At 45.3% G+C, this 17,404-nt stretch overlaps 1 protein-coding gene and 1 pseudogene across 3 annotated transcripts in view; both read right to left on the bottom strand.

Moving 5' to 3' along the window:
* Positions 1 to 232: 232 nt before the first annotated feature.
* Positions 233 to 17,404, bottom strand: part of DOCK8 (dedicator of cytokinesis 8) — a 209,001-nt gene continuing 191,829 nt past the window's right edge. For all 3 annotated transcript variants that reach the window (XM_036261842.1, XM_036261841.1, XM_036261840.1), the window contains 9 exons: positions 16,839 to 16,982; positions 14,828 to 14,959; positions 14,276 to 14,410; positions 12,757 to 12,846; positions 9,144 to 9,380; positions 6,874 to 7,017; positions 3,768 to 3,874; positions 2,629 to 2,799; positions 233 to 2,256 (listed from right to left, as the gene is read on the bottom strand). In XM_036261842.1, the coding sequence (XP_036117735.1) occupies positions 2,196 to 2,256; positions 2,629 to 2,799; positions 3,768 to 3,874; positions 6,874 to 7,017; positions 9,144 to 9,380; positions 12,757 to 12,846; positions 14,276 to 14,410; positions 14,828 to 14,959; positions 16,839 to 16,982 (1,221 nt within the window). In that variant the 3' untranslated portion in view covers positions 233 to 2,195. The remainder of the gene's footprint in view (positions 2,257 to 2,628; positions 2,800 to 3,767; positions 3,875 to 6,873; positions 7,018 to 9,143; positions 9,381 to 12,756; positions 12,847 to 14,275; positions 14,411 to 14,827; positions 14,960 to 16,838; positions 16,983 to 17,404) is intronic.
* Positions 4,398 to 5,232, bottom strand: LOC118630126 (annotated as a pseudogene).

The raw sequence follows: 17,404 nt of genomic DNA, 5'->3' as shown, positions 1-17,404 counted from the left end.
GGCTCAGTGGTTAGAGTGTCGGCCTGTGGACCAAAGATTCAATTCCTGGCCAAGGGCACACAGATTCTATCCCTCTCACATCAATGTTTCTCTTGCCCCCCCCCCCCGCCCCCCCCTCTCATTCTTCTCTGAAAAAAAAATAAAAAAAAAATCAGTGGAAAAATATCCTCAGGTGAGGATTAACAACAACAAAAAAGATTTAGTATGAAAAAAAGAATGTAAAATACCTCATTAATGACTATATTGATTGCATTTTAAAGTGATAATATTTTGTATATATCAGGTTACATAGAATATATTATTAAAATTCATTTCACTTATTTCGTTTTATGATTATTTTTAATGTGGCTTGCGCGGTGTTTCCATTGGACAGTGCTGGTCTAGAAGGAGGCCTACTCACACTCATCTATTCATCCAACAGATATTTACTGCGTGTCGTCTGCGTGTTGAACCCTGGGCTAGGGGACAGGAATGCAGAGTGAACACAGGTCCTGCAGTTGGGAAGCAAGTGGCACCCAGTGTGGCACAAGAGAGACTAAAAAAAGATACCTGGTGACAACAGGTATCTAAAAGCAGAGGACATTTAGTCTGGAATATCCTAGGTTATTAGGGTTATTAGGGCTCTGGGCAGTAAAAGCCAGACCTATATAACTTAGCACCTAACCCTTATTGTCTGGAAGCAGCAATGCACTGGGTGTTGATAATGAGGGCCATCCTCGAGTCCCTCAGGAAAGTTCCATTCCACAGGGCCTGTGGTAGACTGCTGTGTGTTACGGTAGCCTCCTCCTCACTAAACACAGACTTTGGAGGTTAGTGACAATGTTATGTAACCTTGGTCTCACCCAGTATCTCTCACACAGAAGATGCGAAACAACATATAGAATCAAAGCACATTGTGTATACTCATTTAAGAAAGCAATGAAGTATACAGTATATTTTAAAAAGAGTTCTGCCCCAAATGCTTAAAAAACAAAGTCTGCCACTTAAACTTAAGCTTTAGTAATTTAAAAAAGTCCTCTCTCAGAATATACATTCATGCAGACCTGATGTATAAATAAAAAGTTCTGGAATATCCAAATAAAATTCTCTCAGGACCACCAAGAATAAATATTGCAGAAGAGGTATGACCCTGGGCAGTGCTGTCTGACCAAGGCCATGGTCATTCATGTTTCTTCTTCTCTGAAGTGCCGTCAATACAAAAAACACAAGTTGCAATGGGAAACATTTGGTTTACAATTCGTATTACATTTTTAGTACCAGACAAGGTAACCAGTCATATTAAAAATATATAATTTAATTCTCAAACAATAATTTTGTTCATCTTTCTCCTAAAGTACATTGTCAAAAGAAGCCAAAGCTGACTGTATTCTGTAAGTGATATACATATGTTGATATGAAAGCAGGATATTATCCTTTTATAAAAATAAACTTGGTCCCAGCGAGGAGGAGAAAAAGAGTGAACAACCCCCAGAATAAGAAAAACTGCAAAGCATTACGGGAGAACTGTTTCAATTTAAGTGAATGCTGGTCAGAGTACCATGTATCTCCTAAATCAGTGCTTTGAGTGTGTTCCTCTATAAACACGGATTAAATTAACTTAACAGTAACAACAAAGCAAAAATAACTATACAATAGTTCACTGCTACAAAAAGGGTAACAGGGTCACAAATAATCCATCCATCCCCAAACCTCCAACCATCATGAGTTGCAAGGCTTGCCCTCAGATTTATTGAACACAGTTGGCACTCCGGCATGCTGCCCTCCTCCCCCATAAAGAGGGGATGAGTGAGGTTCACTCTGAATAGGCTGGTGGACAACTTTTCCATTTTTCCTGGGCAATTTGGGTTGATTCTGTAAACCCTGATATGGGCCAGAGGAAGTCATCTTTCAGGCAGGCAGTAACTGACCCCTCTGCGGGAGATGTCGTTTATGCCTTGTTTTGTTCCACGCTGTGAGAAACCACGCTTTAATAAATAACAGGCACCCTGATTAACCACCCTGTATGACCCTCACCACCCCACATGGACAAAATCCGGCCAGACCCCACCGTGGTCACTTGGATCCCAAAGCTCCTAGAGTGCTGAATGGTCAGGGAGCATGAGTCGGTCCTGCGTGGCAAATGTCCTGTCTTAAGTACCAGCGAGTCCTCCTCTGGGGCCGCGGAGCCTCCGTCTCCGTGGGTGAAGACAGCTTTCTTAGCTGCCCTGAGACAACTGGGTTTCACATTTCCTGAAACTAGATCTGTGGAAGGAGTCTCTGAAATTAAGGAGAGAGAGAGAGAAACAGTAAGAGAGGTCAGTCAGCCTTTTGAAGAGAGAAGGGGGAAATCACCGGCGAGCCAAGGACATCAATCACAGGGTCACTAATAAGAGAGGGTGAGACCCTTTCACGCTGTGCCAGAAAAGGCACAGGCAATAGGCCAGCCGGGGAAGACTGCTGGCAGGGGGCCAGCAGGAGGGGTCCTGGCGAGGTCGGGGGATGGAAGGGAAATAGAGCTCGGAGCTCCTGGGCTCCTGACCGCGGGCCACGCCCAGCGCTCCCGGGCTTGGGGCAGCCGTGGCCCCACCTGGGCCCTGCACCGGCTCTACCCTTTCCCACCAGGAAGGGCCTTCTCCGCCCCGCTCTTACCTCTTTTGACTCTCAACTCTGAATATCGGCTTGTAGAGGTCTGGAATCTTCCGCTCGATCATGGGCCGGAGGTTCTCTTTCAGCTTGTGGTAGTTCTTCTTGAGTTCCTGCTGATACTCCCTCTGGTCTGCGGTGATGAGACGTTTGTTCTTCTCCACGGCCTCACCGCATCTGAGATGCACGGATCAGGGTGGGGAGAAGAGGAGGTTCAATTTCGCGGGCGTTTGAAACACTTAGAAACATGGCATGATGATACGATGAACATTTCTTGAGTAACCCTAGGAATGTTGGCGGACTTGGCAGCCTATCAGGACCATCTGTGTAGCTTTACAGAATGCAGACTTCTGGGCCCCACCGCAGACTTGATGGATCAGAATCTCAAAGGGGCAGCACCCAGGAATTTGTCTTTTTGAAGAGCTGCCCAGGTGATGCTCTGATTTGCTATGTGCTGGGTGCTATTCAAGGAATTTCACATCCACTATCTGGTTAGTGTTTCCTGCAAATCTGGAAAGTCTATGTTTATCTCTGTTTTGTCTTTGAAGCTCAGAAATGTTCGGTTGCTTGCCCAGGATAACACTGTGAGGAAGGGGTGGATCCAAGATTCAAACTCAGGTCACTGCAGAATGCAACCTCTTATGCTTGCAAAAACTCCCTGTGACTTATGGAGACATGGCAGACACAGCAGATCCCTTCAGTCCCCTCCTGCTACCTACACATGGACAAGCTGGGGAAGCACAACAAAAATGTGTTGAAAGGGAAAGGGAAGCCCCAGGTGCCAGAAAGGAAGAGGAAAATCAAAATCAGAGTGACAGCAGGAGCTGGGGCCCGGCACTCCTCAGGAGGGCCTCCTGGTAGGATGTTTCCTTTGCATGCAGGTCCCTGAGGCTGGAGCGGGGGTGGGTTTCAATGCCCACACGAGATCAGGGATGCAGCCTTGGCCAGGACAAAGTGGGGTCTGGATATGACCTGCTTATAGTTCTGAGCCTTAAGAAGCTACCCTATCAATGGAAAAGGGTCTAGATAAAGGCTGCAACTATCCAGCGGTGGGATGGAAGTTTGTTATCAGCTTGGGCCATTGATAGGAAAGAAAGTCACCTAAAGAAATCGCTCTCCCGAACTCCCAGCCATTCCCCTCTTACCGCATTATGAATTCCTTAAAGCATAATCTCAACTTGTTGTGATGCCGATAGAGTTTTGGGTCAGCTGGAATTTCAGCCAAAAACACTTGGGCTACTTCCAGTGGTCCCTGAAGGAAAAAGTAGAAAAACAATACTGACATTGGAAATAAAACCAAATTACTTGGGAGAAAATCTTGGCGTGACTTCTTAATTTGAACATTTAATTTTGTAGTTGGTTTGAGCAAAACAAACAAACAACAAACAAAATCAAAGAAGGCCTTCAACTTTTCAGGGATCTTTGATTCTCAAGGAGTCTGGAGTTTTCAGAGAATATTCAGAAGTATAAATGTATTTTCTTTCTTTCATCTTCTTTTTTTAAATATGTATATTTTTTAGAGAGAGAGGAAGGAAGAGGGAAAGAAAGAAACATCAATCGGCCGCCTCTTACATGCCCCCAACCTGGGCATGTGCCCTGATGGGGAATAGAACCTGTGACCTCTTGGTGCATGGGAAAATGCCCAACCAACCGAGCCATACCAGCTAGGGCTAAAGGTACTTTCTTTTTCTTTCTTTCTTTTTTTTTTTTTTCAATTTAAAGCACTCACTGTTTATTAACTGACCAGATTATTTAAAAAAACTATGATAGAAACCTTAATTCATTCTCCTAATAAGCCTGTTGATCTGGTCTTCCCTGTTACTAGCATCTCAACCTTCTACAAAATGTGTGGTCTTTTTCTTCATTCCACCTCGTGGAGAAGATAATTCGAAGGGCCATGGGAAGTTGTTTGCTTCTTTGAAGCGTTTTCCAAAGTATAAATCTCATGAATCAGATCCTCCATGCAGATGATGCCGTTATTTACCAGGAGAGAGAGCAATCAATGTGTCATCTGTCAGGGCAATTCATTTTCTGTTGATTTTGCCATAACCATGCTTGTAGATCAATTCATTTACTGACTTCAGGTTTGGGTACCCCCATGTAATATATGGTCCCACAATCCTCAGCATGTTAATCGAAGCCTTGTTGAGCTTAACAAAGGTGCCGTTGAAAATCTGGCGAAGGCGAAGAAGCTGCAGCACCTTTAGGAACTTTGGGCTCACACCATTGAAAACGCTGAGCCTGATGATAAGTGCCAATTTGGGTTCTGCAGGTACATAGAAGTTGCCAGCTTTTCCTGCCACCCTAGCCATTCGAATCTCAGTTCTGTGCATCTGCCTGGATTCCTTGTGACGGTGCTTAGCTTTTCCATAGATGGGCTTCCTCCTTGCCTTTCGAAGCATCTTTTCGGCAAACTTCTTTCTCAAGCGCTTGATCTTCAGCTCTGCAAAATTCCTTCACTTTTTCTTAAGAGTTTCTAGCACAGCAGGAACCTTCTTCTCTTCTGCACCTTCCACGGTTCCATCCGGAAAGAGCCTAAAGGTACTTTCTTTTCTTTCTTTTTTTTTATCCTCACCCGAGGACATTGTTCCATCTTTTGTACAGATAGAGTGGGAGGGAGAGAGAGGAAGAGAGAGAAACATTGACATGAAAGGGACACATCGAGTGGCTGCCACCCGCACGACCAACCAGGGCCAGGGACAAACTACAACCGAAGTACGTGCCCTTAGCGGGAACCGAACCCGGGTCTCTCCGGACCGCAGGCCGACGCTCTAACCGCTGAGCCAAACCGGCCAGGACTCTTTTCTTTTTTTTAAAGATAATTTTGTGTTTATTTTTAATCCTTACCCAAGGATATTTTTCCATTTTTATTTTTATTTATTTATTTGTTTGTTTATTTCTTCAGACAGAGTGGGAGGGAGAGAGAGAAACATTGATGTGAGAGAGACACATCAATTGGTTGCCACCTGCACGACCCCAACCGGGGTAGGGGACGAACTGCAACCGAGATACGTGCTCTTGGCTGGAATTGAACCCAGGACTCTTTGGTCCACAGGCCAAAGCTCTAACCACTGAGCAAAACCAGCCAGGGTTCTATTTTTATTTTTTGACACAGAGTGGGGGGGGGGGGAGAGGCAGAGAGAGAGAGAGAGAGAGAGAGAGAGAGAGAGAGAAACAGAAAGAGAGAATCAAACCTGTGACTCTTTGGTTCACAGGCCAACGCTCTAACCATTGAGCACAACTGGCCAGGGCTATACTTTCTTAATCAAATGCTAATAATAGGTTTCCCTTAATATATAAAGATAATGGTATTACATCAAAAGGTATGTGCTTTGAGTTGCTTTTCTAAAAAATGGAGATTGTCTTGCTCCTTCCATTCATATTTGCTTGCTCAGTTGCCGTAGTGACAAGTACCATTTTGTGTAATTCCGGGCTTGAGTCAGGGAAATGCTGAGTACATATGTAGTCCCTGATTGTGGGCTCATACAGTCTTCTATTTTCATCAAAGAATTGGGAGTTACAAAAGCGCTTCCTAATATTTTCTGATCGTGGAAATATAATAGCCATTCTCCTCTCTGCTATTTTTGTTCCCTTAATGTTATGTGGACAGAATTTTGCAGGGGAGTCCAACTGTGCTGAATGGGGCAGGAGTCGCAATGCTCAGAGTCTTTGAGTGTGGAGGTGTGGACAAGAGTAGATTTAGACTGAAATTAAAGTGGTCCGCTGGACAAAGAGTAACTAAGCTAGTACCTCCCTTCATCTGAGGCTGGATTAACTAATCCATGCTGAATTTGGGAGTCAGAATTCAATGGATCTGAGAAGATCCAGTCTGGTTTAATATGGCCCGAGAAGCTTGGTCGTAGGTCACCCCTGGTTAGCAAGACTCCTGGCATGCTGGGTTCATCTGATGACTGACCCAGGAGTTGCATGTTCCAGACCCTTCCCAATACTCCTACAGGCATTCTCAGATTAGCCTCAAGCCTGCAACAACTCTGCCTAAATTGGGCATGAATAATTCTTCAACAGGACCCTAGGGCTGGATCCTTAGATGGTCCATTCATATCCAAGACTCCTTATCTGGGCTGTTCCATAAACAGAAGAGGTCACTTCAGTGTGTTCTAAACTCACAAGTGTTCAGTTCAAATTTAGGAACACCATTTATATGCCGATCAGACTCCCCCGGAACCTCAAGGAAGGAGGGTGCAGACATAACAAGAACCAGAGGAGCTGCCACCAGCTCATTTTGCTAACCTGATTCACAGTAGCCCCAACAGAGCCCTGCAGCACCATCTGAAGCATCTTGGCATCAGGGGGCTCTTGGTTAATGGCGACTGCTAACTGCAGGGTCTTCTTCTTCATATCTTCAATGGCAACTTCAATGGGTGTCAAAATGAACTGAACATAAGACAAAAAAGGAGGGAAGTCATTGTTTGGTCTTATAAGCCATGGAAAACCTGGAGCTATGACCTGGATTTGAAGAGCAGCTAGGCAGGCTTTCAGAGTAATTTGGAAGAATCTGCATAGGTTAAGAGGAAGGACGGACCTGACATTTCCTGAGTGCTTATTATGTTCCAGGAACTTTGCATACATTTATTATTTACTCCTTTAAACAACCTCTTTATTTTCTCCATGTTATAGTCAAAGAGGGATTTGTAAGGTGAAGACAGTGCCATGAAATGACACAGGTAGTAGGTGGGGAGGCCAGAAATCACTCACAATGATGCTCCATTTAAAATCCATGCGATCAGAAGCACAGCCCTGGACCGTTTCTTCCCCACTAGAACCCAAGATTTCGGCATCACGTGTGCCTTCTCCAACAACCCTGAAGGTGAATTCCTGTTAAAGAATTCTCTTAAGGGTCAGTCTGCTGGTTGCTAAGTTCTGCTGGTTTGGGATATGGTCCTTCCTGAATGCTGCGAGTGGACTCATGTCCCCCTAAATTCATAGATCAAAGTCCTAAGCCCCAGAACTTCAGAATGTGGCCTTCTCTGAGACGGGGTCTTTACAGAGGTAACCAAGTTAAAAGGCAGTCATTAAGAAGGGCCCTAATCCAGTATGACCTACGCCCCTATAAGAAGAGGCAGTTTGGACAGAGACATGCACAGAGGGAAGATTGTGTGAAGAACCGGAGGGACGAGGTGGCCATCAAAGAGCCAAGGAGAGCGGCCTGGAACAGGTCCTGCCCTCACAACCTCGGAAGGAACCGACCCTGCCAATACTTTGAATTTTGACTCCTGGCCTTCAGAACCGGGAGGCAATACATTTCTGCTGTTGAAGCCACCCAGTCTGTGGTACTTTGGCTCTCCAGCCCTCGGAGCAGCCCACCCTCCAGCATGCTCTCTGGACACGGCGCTTGCGGGCCACTCCCCAGGGAGCTCAGCCACGCTGCTCCTGCGGCGTGTGCACCACAGTTCCCGTGTTTGTTCACCTGCCTGAGGATGCCTGTTATGCTTGTTGTTTGAATGACCTAATCTAACAATGAACAGACTCTGGGTGTGGAAAGAAAAAGAGTTGTTTTTGTGAAAACCAAACTGAATACTTGGGCAAGATGTTATGAAAGGTAGTTGCTGTAAAGATTCCTGTCATATTAGGTGTGCACAAGTCAGCTATAAAAGGCTACGGGCAAAAAAAAGTCATAAAAATCCAGACGGATTCTGCTCTCACATTGTTTAGCAAGGAGCCTGAAGCTCTCTCTGCTTCACATAAATAAAAATGGAAAATTATAGATGGTGCATTATGGGTGGGGTTTCCATAAGAAAGACAATGCTGGATTGTGATGGGCCAACCCAGAATCATGGAGAAGGCTAGGCCCTAGATAAAACGAATGACAAATAAATGTACACGGGTGTCTTTAAAGAAAAATAAAATGTTTCAAGTATGTTTAATTTTGAACATCCTGTGGGCTGAGACACTTTCTTGATCAGTCCCACGGATGAGACGACAGAGCCAGAGAAGAGAATGGTCCTTCCTGTCAGTGTACAGAGGAGGAAACTGAATGAAGACAGGTGACCTGTGCAATGTCACAGACGAAGCTGGGACTGGAAGGCAGTGGGTCTCCTTATCCACGTTTCCCGGTGCCCCTCCAGCTTTACCCTCGCTCACTGGGGCTGCTGGGCTGCCGTCCCTGCCTCTGATAATGAACCACACAGCTATGCCTACCTCACCTGTAAGCTTTTCATCCATGAAGACTTAGTAAAAAGTATTTAAAATATATACATTTCATATAACTGCATCATTAAAACACATATTTAAAAAGTTCTATAAACATTTCTATTAAAGATATAACTTTAAAATGTAAACTATTTAAACATAAAGGAGCGCTATGGAACATGTAGCTGCCTCGGTGGGATTCCCTGGCTCCACAAGAATGAGAGAATAACCACCCAAAGAGTATTTCCAGTGGGTCCCTTTTTAGATTTCACCCCAGCCCGCCGTGAGGGAGGTCTGCTGCCGTTCCGGGAGGTACACAGCCACGCACTCCGTGGCAGCCTCCGCCGAGCCCGCGCCCCGCAGGCCGTTACCTCCTCCTCCTGGAGGACGCCGATCCGGGTCTTGATGTAGGGGAAGGCGTGCAGGGTGGTCAGGACGGTGTTCCGCCGGTACTGCTCATGCAGCTCTCCTCGAGGCCGCCCCTCCAGGGTGAAGGGGGTGGTGTACATGAACCTCCGCAGATTGAAATTCTTCTCAAAGTAGGTTACCCTGTCTTTCATCTCGTACTCATCAAAGTAAGGCTCCACAAAAGTGATTTGTATGTAGGCCTGAGGGGAAAGGTAGGGAAGGAGGTGATGAGCTGTTCGGCAAGCAACCAGGCAGGACGCGCTGGAAGGGCATGCTGGAGCCAGCGCAGCAGCACCACGCCTCTGAGTTCCCCCAGCCACAGACGCTGAGCGCATCAGGCCAGACCAGCCCCCAGCCAGGCCTCCGCCCCGCCCCCAGGGAGAGAGAGGACTGCGAGGACAGGGTGGGTGTCTGTGAAGTCAGGGCCACAAGCCACCCCTCCTAACTGATCCCACTGAAACTTGGTGTGAGAGTTTGCACACTGCTATTCCAAAGAGACAAACTTTCCTTTTCAGAACGACCTTGACCGCTGTGGTAGAATGGCCAAACTAAATGCAACTGACAAGCCAAGTGCTGGCAAGGATGGGCTGCGGCTGAGACTTTCATACACTGATGGTGGGAATGCAGAATGGTGCAATCGCTTTACGAAACAGTTAAATTACACTGACCACACGACCCAGTGATTTCACTCCAGTGTGCACCCCCAAGGGCAATGGAAACTTATGTTCAAGTGAAAACCTGTACCCAAATGTCTATAGCAGCTTTATTCAGAATAGACAAAAACCAGAAGCAACCCAAATGTCCCTCAGGTGGGGAACGGAGAAGCACATGGTGGCACATCCACACGGCAGGATACTCAGCAATAAAAAGGACCAAGCTACCACAGCATGGATGAATCTCAAGTGTGTTGTGCTAAGTCAAAGAAACCAGACTCTCAGTGACTATCACGCACTGAAAACAAAGGGAAGAAACAGCTACAAACAGAAACAGGGAAATACTTTGGGGTGAAGCAACTCTTACATATCTTGGTCATGGTGGTGGTTACATGTGTTTGTCAGAACTCACAGAACACCAAAAGAGTGAACTTTACTTCATGTACCCATTAACACACACACACACAGTGAATAAGGGTACTTGCTCAGAAGAAGGCTTTTCTTTAAAAAAAAATAAAATAAAAAGGATGACAATGACCAGAGATAGACTCTACAACACCCACCCACTGAAATGGATGGGTGAGGTTACCGATCTCGGACCATAAATCACTATTTAGTGTGATGAAATCTGGTTATAATTCTGGGTTCGGTTTCTTATTTAAAATACTCACACCCTACTGTGGGCGTTCTGAAAGAGGGAGAAGAGCACCTGTGTCAGGGAGGTCAGCGGAGACTCCACAGAGCACGTGCGGTGCACAGACCACTGAGGGCGCATGGCCAGCGCCCACTTTCACGGACCTCAAACATTTCTCTGAAGCTTAGCTCAGGTCTGACCAGTTACAGCCTAGACTAGGGAATGTGTCTAAAATGAGCAAGTTTTCCGAAATATGTAGTAAAACAAACTATTAAATTTGGCCAACTCTTTCCTACTTGCATCATCTTCTTAATATCCTGGAGGACAGACTGAGAGAAGAGTTTGGACTCTTCATTTTATAGCCCTGCCAGATCACAACTGCTCCTCTGTCCCCAGCCCTTAATAACACCTTCAGCTTGCGTTATTTCCAGCAGCTTAGAAAGCTCTCTCATGAACACGTGTCTATCGGCTGAGCGGGCAGGCATCACTCTGTGGTATAATAAAGAATATATTGCCTGGCCAGTGAGGCTCAGTGGATTGAGCGTCATCCCACGGACTGAGAGGTCCCGGTTTGACTCCCAGTCAGGGCACATGCCTGGGTTGCAGGTTCGATCCCCAGTAGGAGGCGTGTAGGAGGCAGCCGATCTATGTCTCTCTCATATCAATGTTTCTATCTCTCTCTCCCTTCCTCTGTAAAAAAATCAATAAAAACATATTAAATACATATATATATATATATATATATATATATATACACACACACATATATATGAGAGTGTGTGTGTATTTCTGATCTCTGTGTTTCCTGGCACAGAGCTTCAAAAACCCTTAGAATTTCCTGACTGATAGGAGTGTCTTTTATTCCAATGAGGTGACTCTTGCATGGTGGGCCCCTAAACAGCTTTAGAATCGGGGCTGGTCACCCAAAAAACCAACCATGTGATTAGAGGGGTTGGACTTGGGGCAGCCTGACCTCCAGGAGCCTGAGTTCCATAATATGGTTCATGACCTCCTCCATCACGCCCATCTGGATCGGTTAAGCTCCGTGGAGCTCCCTGGTTGGTGAGCACGTTGACCTGCTGGAAGGGTGACATGCTTGGATTCCACAGGAGAGGGCACAGAGGCTCTGGGTTCCTTCCCTGACTTGTCCTTCATACCCTTTACCACAGAACTGTAATGCTCAGTATAGCACCTTACTGAGTTCTGTGTCATTCCAGTGAATTATCTAATCTGAGGGGTGAAGTGGGAAATCCACACGTTTGTAGCCATCTGGTCAGAAGTGTGGGGAGCCCAGCACTTGAGGCTGGTGTCTGAAGTGGGAGCAGTCGTGTGGGGGACTGAGCCCGTCACTGGGGGTGTGTGGTGCTAACTCCCGTGGTGAGGGTAGGAATGCATTGCAGTCCACCTGGCTAGGGAGGAGACAGGACACACCGCTTGTGAGAAGTAAGGAAACTGAACTCCCAGCCTTTTGCATCATTCCCCAACAGCACATTCCTTGCCCGGAAGGGATACCTGCAGCCTAAAAACGCTGTCAGTGAGAAGGCTGCATCTTTAAAACATGTTTTAAACCGAGAACTTCAGGTTTTTATTGAAAGGCAGTAAGGAACAGTGGTTAGGAGTACGGTTTTCAGGATGACAGACCCTGAGTTTGAGTACTCGCTTTGGCACTTGAACGATCGTGGAAAGTCGCTGAACCTTCCACACCTCAGTTCTCTCATCTGTGAAACAGGAACAGTAACACCTACATCAAAGGGCCGTTGGAGAATGAAATGAAGTGATGTATGTAAAAGGCCTAAAGCAGTTCCAGGAACACAGTTGGTATTTAATAAATAGTAGCTCCCATTATGATTCCTACCTTTGAGTATGGTTTCTTTAAGATCTAACCAACAAAACAGTAGTTGAACCTCAGACAGAAAAATGTGGCTTCATTGAAATGACTTGGAGAGCACAATAGAGATTTTTTTTTTTTATCCTCACCCGAGGACATTTTTCCACTTCCTGTTCAGGTAGAGTGGGAGGGAGAGACAGAAAGAGAGAGAGAGAGAAACATAGACGTGAAAGGGACACATCGAGTGGCTGCCACCTACATGACCCAACCAGGGCCGGGGACAAACTGCAACCGAGGTACATGCCCTTAGCGGGAACCGAACCCGGGTGTCTCTGGGCCGCAGTCCGACGCTCTAACCGCTGAGCCAAACCAGCCAGGGCCAGAGGAGATTATTTTATGTTCTTGGGGTAGAGCAAAGGGAATCAGAGACTGACGGTTATTTTTGGCAAATTTCCGCATACCTTGTTAGGATCCAACTTGGCTTTGTCCACAGGAGCAGAGTCTTTTATCACTTCCACAAATTCTGCACCAAAACATTGACTATAAAATCCCTGGGCAAGAGAAACCAACAGATTAGAAAGGCTGCTTCAATGTAATGCAACTCTTTGCATCTCAGAAGTGGAGTAACGTTGGAACACATGTAAAGGAGAATTTTCTCATTGATCACTGAACATCTCTCTGATCTGATGAGGCAAGTTTAGCCTTTCCTGAGACAAAAAGAAAAACATAACGAATTGCAGCATCGCAAACTGAAACAGGCTTCCCTACAGTACGTACATTTCATCTCTAATTCAAGCAGCGTCATCATATTTCTTGAAGCGGCTCCAGGGGTATGACACTATGTACCTCTTCTTGCGGTTTGTACCCTCACAACTTGGAGGTCACTAGGCTTTCCATAATGTGACAGACCGAAGTGCAGAAGAAGACAAAATATATACTTCTAGTCCTAAGTTGGGGAAATGTTAAGAAACCAAGTGTCCTGGGATCAATTGCTAGTCCTTCTCATGAGCTCAATGACTTTGGGCAAGTCACCCAGCCACCCAGCCACCCTTGGGCTATTGTTCCTTTGAGTCAAGTAAGGAATAAAGTCGTTTGTCTTATTTGGCATCAATAGATAGTATAAGAAATTTGGCAACAAAAGTGTTTTAAGTTTTACAGCCATAGTAGGACATACATTCAAAGCAGTAGCAAGAAAGCATAAGGAGTGAATCTCTGCTTAATTGTTGTCAGCAGTTCAGGGGACCCTAGTTATTCACCCTGAGATGGGGCACCCCTTGACTTTCTTCCTAAGTTCGTAGTGCTTGGCTCTTTCAATGTCTGCTTCCTTTATTCTCACTTTTCTTTATGTTGTTTTGCCTTTTCTTCAGCCTTTCCTCCAGGAACATGCTGCCCCTTCCGCATATCACGGATCATATGTAAACAGCAGGTTGGCCTTGGTGTTGCCAGTCCGTAGGTGGGGACACTGACTCTTATTTTCCAAAGAGGGCTTCTCCTTGGATCAGCGGGAAGGGCTCACTGTGCCACAGCCTATGGGGTCGTGACTGTGAGCATTTCAGTGTCAGAAGTGGGTTGTATTGTCCAGTGACACCAAAGGGTGGCCACAGCATTTCCTAAGGACAATTCAGTAATTTGGCCCCATCAAAGTCAAGGTAATAATCTTCAACCTGAAAAACTGTTACTGAAAATTGGAAAGGGTTGCAAGAAAGCACATGAATTTGACTGAATTTTGGGTGGTCTTGAAAATAAATACTCACTCTATAAATTTACAAACATTGACAAGCATGCATAGAATCTGAGGAGAAAACCATCCAAGTCTTGCTTTACCTCATGATCTCACCTAATACCTGCATATTGTATTGTATGTGGAAAACGTTATATATAGATCAAAGATGAATCCATGACCCTTTGTGTTTCTGTAGTGACCAACTCTAACTTTTTTGGTAAAGTATACAATGCCAAGCACACAGTCACTTTTCTTACCTCTAGTCTATGAGAGATCTCAGGAAGCTTGGTAATTGCAGGCTCTTTGTAAACAAATTGTTGCTCATCCAAATCCCCAAATTTGGATCCATAGAAACCAACTCGGAAATAGGTTCCAAACATTCTCTTATGACCCTAATGAGCAAATAAGAAAACTCCTTAGTTAGGGAATTGATAGGGATCCATTGTATTCAAAGGACAGTAGTCTTTTTATTGTTGTGTTATAAAGCACTTTATCCCTATGGAAACTATAAACAGAAATCACTCCTTAAAAAATGTAATGTTTATGGAATGAATTTTGGAAATAATAACAAAAGAAATCCCATAAAACATTTCTAGGACTTCTTTTTAGTGAGTTTAAAAGATTCTCACATTGCCTGTTTGCAAAGTAATTCAAGTTGCCTTCTTTCTTATTCTGAATTGGGGTCAGTCCTCTGGTTTATTCCCAGGTATGACGTGTTCAAGGTAAACCACTCCCTAGAGAGCCAGGAGGGCTAAGTATCTCTGGTCACCAGCTGCCAGGTAGCAGTGTTGGCCAGGATCCCCAGCTACCTTGCTAATGATGTTGTCAAAGGCCTTCTGCAGCTTGTCATGAGTGGAGGTCAGCTTCCGGAAGTCTCGATGTGCTTCTAGGATGGGGATGACCAGCTTGTAGACCTCATTAACTGTCTCATAAAGTCCTCCCTTGGAAAGAGAAGAAAGTCAAAGAGAATTTAACTCCTGGAAACTTAAGAAGAGCAATCAGAGTTCCTTATGCACTGGAGAATGGGTTTAGTATTGGCACCACACTATTTTACAGAGCAGGAGTGACGTCTGAGCATCTTTGGGATGGTTGTAGCACGCAAACTGAACTGGACACATGCTAAAAGGTTCCATATGATGATATGAAACAAGGAAAAGGATTTTCACAGGACAAAAAAAAAAAAAAACCAGGACAGGAGATTGAAAGCAGAGAATAAGAGCAATTTAGGAAGGCAGATTTAGCATATTTAAATGTCATGGTGGGGGGGGCTCCCTAATGACTAAATGTTCAATGTATGCCTGAAAGGAGTTAGCAGGATTCTAATAGTTTTGTTTTTTTTTTAATTTCAGTAAAAATAGGAGTACATTGGCCCTGGCCAGTTTGGCTCAGCGGTAGAGCATCGGCCTGCGGTCCAGAGAGACCTGGGTTCGGTTCCTGCTAAGGGCATGTACCTCGGTTGCAGTTGTCCCCTGCCCTGGTTGGGTTGTGTGGGTGGCAACCACTCGATGTGTCCCTTTCACGTCGATGTTTCTCTCTCTCTCTCCTTCCCCACTATATCTGAACAAAAAATGGAAAAATGTCCTCGGGTGAGGAAAAAAAAAAAAAATAGGAGTACATTGGACTTTTTGTCTGAATCCTGAAAAGGAAGTCAGGAAAGAAGAGACAAGAAGATAGTTAAAACAGTAATTAAATAAAGGCTGTAGGTTGGAAACTTGGAATTTAAAAGTAGAAAAGAAATAAATATGTAAGGATGAAATCAAAACTAGATCACTGAAATATAGTGAAGTATTAAATATTTACTTGGCTTAAAATTTGAAGGAGGAGGGAGATTATTAAAATGAAAATGAACAAGAGACTTTCTCCCCTGCCCTGAATCTCAATGACTTAATCTGGCGATTTTAAACTGGTGTGCCACAAGAATTTTCAAAACAAGCAATACCTGATGGTTTAGTCAGGGGCACTGACCTCTTTTCCCTTAGACTGTCTAATAAAAAAAAAATGACAATAGCCAACACAATAATAGTCGTCTAGTATGAATGAATCAAAATTATACCTATTTTTTTTTGTCAGATCAGCAAAAAATATATTTTTTGGTGTGCCACAGAATTTTAGTAATCAGTTTATGTGTTCCCTGAGATGAAAAAGGTTGAAAATCACTGACTTACTCTACATATATTTTCTCTTATTAGGAGTGTTCTCTTATTAGGAGTGTTCAGACCCAGATTAGGTTGATGAGGGGAGTCTCAGTGGCTTCTGCTCCCACATTTCTGTGAACTGGACCGGGTCTGTGATGATCCTAAGGATGACTCAGTTGTTAGGAAGGAAAACCCTGCCCATTTATTCCTTCTCTCTCCTCCTGGGCTCCACCCTAATATTTTTCTCTACAAGAGGAAAAATGAGGCAGCGAGAACATGACTCATCATTTATTTTGTAACCGCGGGCAAGTCATTTCATCACTCCGTGGCTTCGTTTCCACTCCTATTAAAAGGAGACATTTCTGTGGACCTGCTGCTCAGCCAATGAGCACGCAGTGGAAGCCAGACTGTTGCTGTGCTGAAAAGCTTTCTCACTTCGCTGGCGAGCTGATGCAGTCTGCGTCCATCGTGGCCTCCTGGCCACCCCTGCCCTGCACGCCCTGCACGCCCTGCACGCCCTGCACGCCCTGCACGCCCTGCACGCCCTGCACGCCCTGCACGCCCTGCACGCCCTGCACGCCCTGCACGTGAAGTGGGACTGGCTCGGCCAGCAGGGCTGCATCCACAGCACCGGGAGTCCAGCCCCACTCCGAGGCCAGGCTCGGGACCCGCTGTGCGCACTCACCGTGCTGAACAGCTCGGCCGCCTGCTCCAGGAGGCCCACCAGGCCGCTCTCGGTGAAGTACCGGCCGGAGCACACGCCGTCCTCATCGGGTGACAGGGTGTCTTCAGAGACTGCGGATTCCTCCAGCACGTTGGAAGAAATATTCTGAAAGAGATCATAGTATAAGCTTAGAGAACAGGGAAACCAGACTAACAAATGGCACCGCAGGGACCCGAAACGCAGGGATGAGGGCCACACCGACAGATCTGCAGCGAGCCTGCGACAGTCCAGGCCTGTGATTCCACCGGCTCTGGTGACCATTCATTCTGAGAGGACATGTGAGCCACTCGTCTTCAAAACTCACTGTTTTCTTTTTAAAATAACCAGTAGGAGATATATAAAGGATATTTATCTCAATGTAACAACAGTCAAGTTACTTTAGGGAAAAGACCTCAAGGGACATCCAGCTGGGGTTATGGTTTTTAAAAGGCAAAGGCAAAATAACAGTTGACCAGACTTCTTATTTCACCTAAGGAGTCTGGTCAATAGTTATTTTGCCTTTGCCTTTTAACTAAGTGAACCTCTTA

The sequence above is a fragment of the Molossus molossus genome, unplaced genomic scaffold (genome assembly GCF_014108415.1).
Source record: "Molossus molossus isolate mMolMol1 unplaced genomic scaffold, mMolMol1.p scaffold_m16_p_14, whole genome shotgun sequence".
NCBI classification, from domain to species: Eukaryota; Metazoa; Chordata; class Mammalia; order Chiroptera; family Molossidae; genus Molossus; species Molossus molossus.
Note: the sequence above shows the minus strand (reverse complement) of the source record. Positions and strands in the feature narration are given on the sequence as shown.